This window comes from Hevea brasiliensis, chromosome 7, assembly GCF_030052815.1.
Source record: "Hevea brasiliensis isolate MT/VB/25A 57/8 chromosome 7, ASM3005281v1, whole genome shotgun sequence".
In the NCBI taxonomy this organism is placed as follows: Eukaryota; Viridiplantae; Streptophyta; class Magnoliopsida; order Malpighiales; family Euphorbiaceae; genus Hevea; species Hevea brasiliensis.
Window position 1 is genome coordinate 100055278 of NC_079499.1, and position 8830 is coordinate 100064107.

At 29.6% G+C, this 8830-nt stretch overlaps 1 protein-coding gene across 1 annotated transcript; it reads left to right on the top strand.

Annotated features, from left to right (window-relative positions):
- The first annotated feature begins 4540 nt into the window (after positions 1-4540).
- Positions 4541-7036, top strand: LOC110632490 (homeobox-leucine zipper protein ATHB-6). Its single transcript, XM_021780736.2, has 3 exons — positions 4541-5292; positions 5525-5901; positions 6022-7036. Exons 1-3 carry the CDS (start codon positions 5232-5234, stop codon positions 6511-6513), a joined length of 930 nt encoding a protein of 309 aa, XP_021636428.1. The 5' UTR covers positions 4541-5231; the 3' UTR covers positions 6514-7036.
- The last annotated feature ends 1794 nt before the right edge of the window (positions 7037-8830 follow it).

Consider the following 8830-nt stretch of genomic DNA (forward strand, 5'->3'; position numbering starts at 1 on the left):
CATTTTCGAGGATTTAATCCAAAATTGTATAGAGTGGAGAAAGATAATTCATATAGCCGATCCCAAATTTTTAGGATAAAAACATAGTAGAGTTAAATTGAATTGTATTTTGTTATTATTGAGCTTATTATATATTATCCATACAAAATGATGAGCTGACGAATACCAAAATTGTTTTGTTAGGAAACTTTTGTGGGAGTCAGCGACAACAATTAATATGTCCCATCCTCATTCACATTCTTCACCCTCTTTTAAGTCTTTGCCATATCCATTTATAGCACAATTCTCATTATTTTCTCTTCTACTCCATCGGCTTCAATATTTCCACATAAACTACACCTAATTTATGATGTGTATGAAACACGTTCTGTCATTTTTATTTTTTTTATAAATATCCTATATCTTTAATCCTCATTTACATACTGATTATATTTTTGTCTGAAAAAGTTTAGGTAAGAAGAAACTTTTTTAATACAGAATCATAACATACCATCAGTAAAATAAATCATCCACTAAAAACAATGATTGATAGGACTCAAACTCTTAATCTAATACGAATACTTATCGAATCTTATCAACTAAACTAACTATTATAATGTAGACCATCTCCACATAACAGTTGAAGGACAAAGCTTTCTCTTATCATGGATGCAAAGGAGTTCGGTTTTGACACTTTTTGACATAAGTGGGAAAATCCCACATGCAAACAACTCATCAGTTCCCTTTTCAGTGTGGTTACGTTCATACTTAGAGAGCTTTGTGACCCAATTCACACGTGTTGTTGTCAAATTAAAAAGAAAATTAATGTGGGTCCTAAGTTATGTATATACACACATGGCAATGCCTAATTCTCATATATATATATATATATATATATATATATATAGTGTTGTCTGATTTTTTATGACCATATTACAGCTTCAATCCCACTCACCTGCTTAATTATCACAGGCTAGGAAATTGTGCTTGGTTTAGACACCACTGAGAAACAAAGTAGACTACTTGAAATTGACCATAGAGAAGCCTATTGCAATCACGTATAGTTCCTATGAGTTCTTGATCACCACAAGTATTAGACAACTGCGAGCTGGTTCAGCCTGAAACTGGTTGCCCGCTTTACTGGTTTGCTACAACAGCCGAATGTGTGGAGATGGGATTCACTATTCTTTGTTAGTTATATGTATACTGGCCCTTTTACCTAGTTCATGGGTCCATCTTGCTTGGGCCTCGCTAGGTAGAAGTCTTGTCTTCAATGATACAACTACTTTATCACCAAATTGAACGATCGGAGATGAATAAATAAGTCAAGACAAGAATTCATAAAATATGATACAGGTATACTTGGTTTGGATAAATCATTATTAAAAGATTAGAATTATTTAATTAATTAGCTAGTATTTCACTCTTATATAACTTTTTTATTTGTTATTTCTTTCTTTTTAACGTGAGATTCTTGATACATGCCCCTCAAGTGGCAACTCGATATCTAATTAATATTTAAATTTTAAAATTCTTCTTCTAAAATCTTAAATATAGTCGCAATACTGAAAATTTAAACTTGAAACTGAACTCGGACCCAACTATTTTAATATTGTATTACTAAATTGAATTAAATAGATGGAGGTGAATGAATAGACTAAAATAAAAGTCTATAAACATAAAATAGGCGTACTTATCATTACTAAAATGTTAAAATTATTTTATTTTTTAATCTCTCATCTTTATATATCTTGTAACTTGTTGGTTTTTTCCATTGTGGAAATATACCTCAAAAGAGGTGAAAATTTTTCCATGCAATACAAAAGAATGTACATGCATGATCTAAAGAAAGAAAAAAGAAATTGCGAATGCAAGTTATGCACGTTGCTTGTTTATTGTCAACTTAGCGAAAAGAGAAGAGACAAAGGATTTCAGATAAAAACAGAAGCAGCTAGCACAGGATATTTTTCATAATTATATTGCTTCATCTCCTCGGAAAAGAAAATATACAAAGAGATGAAAGGAAATAAATGAGCTTAAGAATTGTGGCACTGGCACTACCACCCACCTTTTTATTGTTTTGCTTCTGCTTCTGCTTCATATCTGCTGCTTTTCTTGCCTGCTGTATTATGTTTCTCCCTACCAACTTATGCCTTGGTTTCTGTTAATTAATTGGTATAAATTAAAGAAAAATAATTGAAATTTTTTCTTGAGATCAATGTGGTTTAATTAACAGAGATTTTTCAATGTTCAAAGATCGCAAAGGGTCATTTATTTGTTGCTTCTATAGCTGTTGGGCAGAGTACATTGCAACTGCGAGTACTGCTAGTGCTACATGTTATTTGGAAGCACAGATTGCTTGCTCAACTTCCATAATTGATATCAAAATTAACTGGCAGTTGGCACAAATCTTTTTTGTATTTAAAATCCGAGTTGAATTTAAAATCGAATTCCACTTTTTTGTATTATTTTTAAAAAAATTTAATTATCTTTTTTAAGTTAAATTTATAAATATTATTTTATCCTTTATAACAGTCAAATAATAATTATATTTTAAGTGAATTTTAAGAAACTAAAAATTACATATTTTTTATATAAAAAATTACATTTTTTTTTCTCTTTGTAATGAAAAATTAAACATTTATTTTTATAATATATAAATTCATTTATTTTCCACTAATTATAGTTATCGAATATGTATAATAATTTTATATTTAATAATATAAATGCTTCAATATTTAATATTTATGTAAACGTAATTTTTTTAATTAAAAATCATGTAATTTGGTGTAAAAATTTTTGATAAAAAATTGTTTTATTCTTGTTTTTTAAAATTAATTAATTTTTTAAAAAAATTTAATTAATTTAAAATCTAAAGTAAATTGAACTGATATGTTGTATAAAAAATAGAATGAAAATTATGTTGTATAAAAAATAGAATGAAAATCGACTGGAATTAGACCCGCAATGAAACTAAAATCATTAAAAATTGGAGTAATTATATGCTATCACCCTAATTTTATGTAGAATAATATACATAGAATGATAGACCAATGATACAATAATAAATTAATAATGGTGGGTTCATAAAAAAATTATTTTTTTATGTGTTAAAAACATATTTTTTTTAAATTGTAACTATTTTTTTTATCTAATTGTCATATTTTGATTAGTTATCAATTCATGTGTTAATCTTAGGTGAAATAATAGGGTTATAATATAATTTTTTAAAAAATTACCCTTTACGCTCCGATCTAATCTCTTAATTTCCAATATTGATGATTTTTTTTAATAAAACTGAAATTTTAAAATTAATTATTTAATTTCTGTATTTTTAAAAATATGTTACAATTAATCTTCTTATTTTTAATCTATTAAATTGTTTCTCCCATTCATCAATATTTTCATTATTTAATAAATTGTAATGTCAACTAAATTACTATTTAATTTATATATTTTAATAAAATTAATTAATTAATTTATATATTTAAAAAACACTTTATAATTTAATTTCATTAACTCTTTAATTCATCTTATTATTTTTTTAACACCTAAACTGTCACAACTTTTTTTCCTTATTTCTCTCTTACCCTCTCCTATTTTCCTATCTAAATGTTTCTTACTTACTCTCTGCCCCAGGCTCATCTCCCATCATTCTCTCTATTTTTTATATTTTGAAAATGATATAACCTGGATACACAAAAAAATTAATAAGTTTTCATTAATATTCAAGTAATTAATATGATAATTTAAAAAAAATATTTTTTAATATAAAAAATATAAAAATAATATAAATTGAATGAAAATATTTAAATAATTAAAAAAATAAATATAAATATAATTTCAACAAAGTAAAATTTTCACGTCATCTAATAACAGATCTTTTAAAATATTAAATTTTTTAAATATATATACTAAATAATTAATTATATTAAATAATAATATTTTTTAATAAATAATAATAATATATTTTTAAATATTATAATTAACTAATTAATTTTATTAATAATAATTTAATTAATATTAAAATATATTTATTAACAAAAGATTTGACAATTGACAGTATAATATATATTAAATAATTATTTTTATTAAAATACATATTTAATATTTTTTTATTATTTTTAATAAAAATTTTATATTTGTAAAAAATATAAAATAGTGCGAAATAATCCGGTGTGCTTATTAGCGCGTAGGACAATCCTTACGAAATTCCCAATTAATCGCACCGACCAGGCCGTAGTGACACGGCTTATGATCCGCTGACGCCAAACAAATCTCCATCAGCTAAACTGGAGCTGAGCCGTTTAAAGCTAAGCTTCAACGTTCATATCCCTCTTTCTCTCTCTAACGCAGAAAAAAAAAAAAAAAAATATATATATATATATATATATCACTCTCAGCATGAAATTGACTCGAAAACAAAAACCGGCAATACCCGGTAAACCAAATTTCATTTGGACTGAATTTGGGTTCATTTCATTTTCTGTTTACCTAACCCAAGTTAGATTTTAACCCTATAGTCTGTATTCAATACCCTCACTTGGTTTATTTAAGGAGAAAGAGATTGGGAAAGGCCAGCTGGGTTGTGAACTAGTTCACTCATCTCTCTCTCTCTCTCTCATCTCTCTTCCTCTCTCTGTCTCTCTGGTTTTCTTTGTAGATGAACAGTCATAGACTATTGGATGCAGAATTCAAAATTCTTAGCTAAGACAAAATTGATTGAGTAATGATTTAGAGAGAGAGAATGAGGGGGAAGAGAGGGAATAGTATTCTTGAGCGCATGATATTGATAACTTCTCTTGTGGGTTGGGTTTTGTTTTAGCTTTGAGAGAAAGCTTTGCTTGTTGGGTTTTGTTTTGTGTTGGTGTTTCTTTCTTTCTTTTCTTGGTTTCTTTTGGATGGGTGCAGAGGGAGGAGAGTCTGCAGTAGAAGTGTTGAAAAAGGAGAAAGATGGGAGAGACAAGAGAGAGCAGTGGGGGTGCAGTTGTATACAGCAGTACTATACAAGTTGGTCTAGCTGCATACACAAAAATTCTCCTTACAAGTAAAAAAAATCTTGTACCTTAACAAAGCCAAAAAAAAAAAAAATTAAAGAGAAGCATTTCTTGAGCTCCTAAAGGATCTCTCACTAAAATCCACAAGCTAGCTCGCCCACACACAAAAGACTAATAAAGAAGTGGAAGATTTGATCTCTAAACAGAAGATCTGGTTTTTGTTCTAGAGTTCTTTTCTTTATTTCTTTCAGAGTCATGAAGAGACTTGGCAGCTCTGATTCCCTTGGTGCTTTGATGTCCATCTGCCCAACCACAGGTTCTTATTCAGAACCCATTAATTTCTAACTTTTAATGCTTCATGTCAAAAATTTAGACACAACCCATGTGCTTGTCTTCTTCTTTCTGAATATCATTACCTTGAATTCTAACTATTTCTTTTCCTTTTCAAGACTTGCCAATATGCTTTTACCTTTCGCTTTATTCTCTTGGGTATAAAGCTTTGATTCATCCACTAACTTCTTTGTTCTTTCTTAATTATTTGTCTTTAGACGAGCATAGTCCGAGAAACGGCAACCATGTTTATGGGAGAGAATTTCAATCCATGTTGGATGGCTTAGATGAAGAAGCTTGTGTAGAAGAATCAGGCCATGTCGCCGAGAAGAAACGGCGATTAAGTGTAGATCAAGTTAAGGCCTTGGAGAAGAACTTTGAGGTTGAAAACAAGCTTGAACCAGAGAGAAAAGTGAAGCTTGCCCAAGAACTTGGCTTGCAACCAAGACAAGTGGCTGTTTGGTTTCAAAACCGCCGTGCCCGCTGGAAAACCAAGCAATTGGAAAGAGACTATGGCGTCCTCAAAGCCAATTACGAAGCTCTTAAGGTCAATTTTGAGTCCCTCCAACATGACAATGAAGCTCTACTCAAAGAGGCAAGTACATATTTATCGCCATCTTTAGTCCTTACTGTCAAGTCAGTGCCCTTGAGAGTTTATTTTTCTTACTTCTAAAAGCAAGACAAGCTGAACTTTTCAACACTGTTTGTGTTGCAGATAAAAGAAATGAAGGCGAAGCTAAACGAAGAGAACGCAGATAGCAATGTTTCTGTCAAAGAAGAAATAATCTTGGCCGAATCCGATGACAAGGCGAGTGAAGAGCCACCACTTCTTGCTTCAGTCTCCGCATCAGAGATAAAAGACCTGAATTATGAGAGCTTCAACAGCAACAACAATGGAGTACTAGGGGCTTCTCTTTTCCCAGACTTGAAAGATGGATCGTCAGACAGCGACTCAAGCGCGATCTTAAACGAAGATAACAGTCCGAATCCAGCCATTTCCTCATCCGGGATTCTCCAAAACCACCAGTTAATGATGTCTCCTCCACCAGCAACATCATCGTTCCAGTTCACAAAAGCGACAGCATATCAAACCCAGTTCGTGAAGATGGAAGAGCACAATTTCTTTAGCAGTGAGGAGGCATGCAATTTCTTCTCAGATGAACAAGCCCCTACTCTTCAATGGTACTGTCCAGATCAATGGAATTAAAGAAACATCGAAAAAAGAAAGAAAAAAGTGGACAGTGGTTCTGGTGACATGGTATCTTAGCTCCAAGGATCTTGTAAAATGGAAGTGAAGTATCTTTGTAATCTAAAGCTCTTTACTTTGGTCTCCATTGAGGCAAAAATGAAAATTGGAGAACTAGGTTCATGAGCACTGGTCAAAGGAAGAAGGAAGAACATAAAGAAAGAATCAAAGGAAGGGTCAAGAGGATGGACAAAAATGGTAAAAAAATTATATCTATATATATATATATATTGGAAAAGGCAAGTTGGAGCTAAGAAAAACCAGAAAGAGAGAGAGAGAGAGAGAGAGAGAGAGAGAGCACGTGGGCTTAGGTAAGGTGACGATGAATGGGTATAAATATTTTCTGGGTTATAAGCCGTGCGGGAATGATTAGGTCGTAATTGGAGCCTTTGCTGTAAAAAAAGTTATTAAGAAAAAATCGTCTGGTCCTTCAATCCATAGGGGAAGAATTCTTGTAATGGAGAAATAATCATGCTTCTCTTTCTCTTTTTCTTCTTCTTTTTTCACTTCTATCTATGCTCTTTCTCTTCTTTTTATTAATCATAAATTGATGGACTATTTATTTTTCTTTTTTCTCAAAGAAAAAGCATGGCAAAAGGTAAAATTTCAAGCATTCCATTGAAAATGTTGGTTATGAAAAAGCTGCGAAACGCTTTCTTCAGCATGTAATACAGAAGCTTTGTTCCGGGTCCTTAGTATTCTTGTCATTTTCGAAAACAAAAAAATTTTGTTCTTACTACCCGATCATATTACATTTAGAAGTTCATTCTTTTTATTTAGTAGCATTCAAAGCAATGTCTTCAAATCAGAAAAGATAGGGCTAGTGATTCAAACCCAAATGAAGCCTACGTAACGGATTATTAAAAAAAAAATTTATTCATAAAAACCACTCAATTTTATTTTTCTTAAAATTCTATCAATTTCAATTTGAATGTCATTAGAGTTACTTTGACCCGACATTATAGGTGATATAGCCTACAACTAAAAAAGTCAAGCTTGGTGAGATCGGAATACCGAAGTCCAAGCACCGAGCCAATTTTAAAATCCGAACCAAGACAGCAAGACCATCTCTAACAAAACTTGAATTCAAAGACATTGATGAAGCAACACCTTAGAGATCAGAACAACTGAGGATCACGCTGGAAATTACGACTGAGATCAAACATACTAACCAATATGCATAACGTTATATACAAGTAAGAAAAAGGTGAAGATCTCGACTGAGATTGGAGGTGATTATCATTCATTTCTATATAAATAGGCTTCAAAACGTGGTATAAGGTATATTCTGAAAAATTAAATAAACTATATATATTTTTTAATCTTTAAATAAATTCTATTATTGATTTGAGCGTCGAAATGACTGCTAGATAGCCATCATGCCTCATCTTTCTTCTCGTTTTTAGGTCACCCAATATTCAGCTATCAGGTACCAAGTATCCAAAAATCTATGGCAACATCAATAGGTTTCTAAATTAATTTGGACAACACTCAGTCATTTAACTTAAGGTGTTCTTTCGGTACTATTACCCAACTTTAACTTCTTTTTTAAAACTCAAAACTCGCTTAATTTTAATTTAAGCAAACATAAAGTTTTTATTATCTATAATTGCAGGTTTACAGGTTATTACAAATGAAAAAAATATTTCTGTCTTCATATTTCTCTTAATTTCACTTTTTTATAATCAAAATTTAATAACTTTCAAATATTTATACTAACAACAATATATTCATGCTAACAACAATATACTCATACTAATTACATCATGTAATATCTCAAAATTTAAGAAATATATAATTTATTAATTTTACTATTTTAATATTTTTTTAATTAATTTTGAGATTTATTTTAAATATTTAAATTTTTACTATTTAATTTGAGTGTAATACTATTTATTTGTAATTTGAAGAAATAAATTGATATAATTATATTTTCTATAGACTGTAGCCAATTATTTTAATTTATTACTTCAAATTATAAATAAATAATATTACACTAAATACATTCAAATTCAATAGTAAAAGTTTAATAATTAAATTAAATTAATATATATATATATATTGTTTTTAGTGTAAATTTTTGAAATTTATTAAATTTTGATTAGAAAAATGTTAAATTAGGAGAGATGTGAGAAGAGATAATAGTTTTTTATTTGTGATAACTTGTAAACCTCCAATTACGAGTAGTAACAAAAACTTTAGGTTTATTGAAATTGAGATTGAGGTAGTTTTGAGTTTTAAGAAAGAAATTTAAATTGAGTGATAGAATAAAAAAACA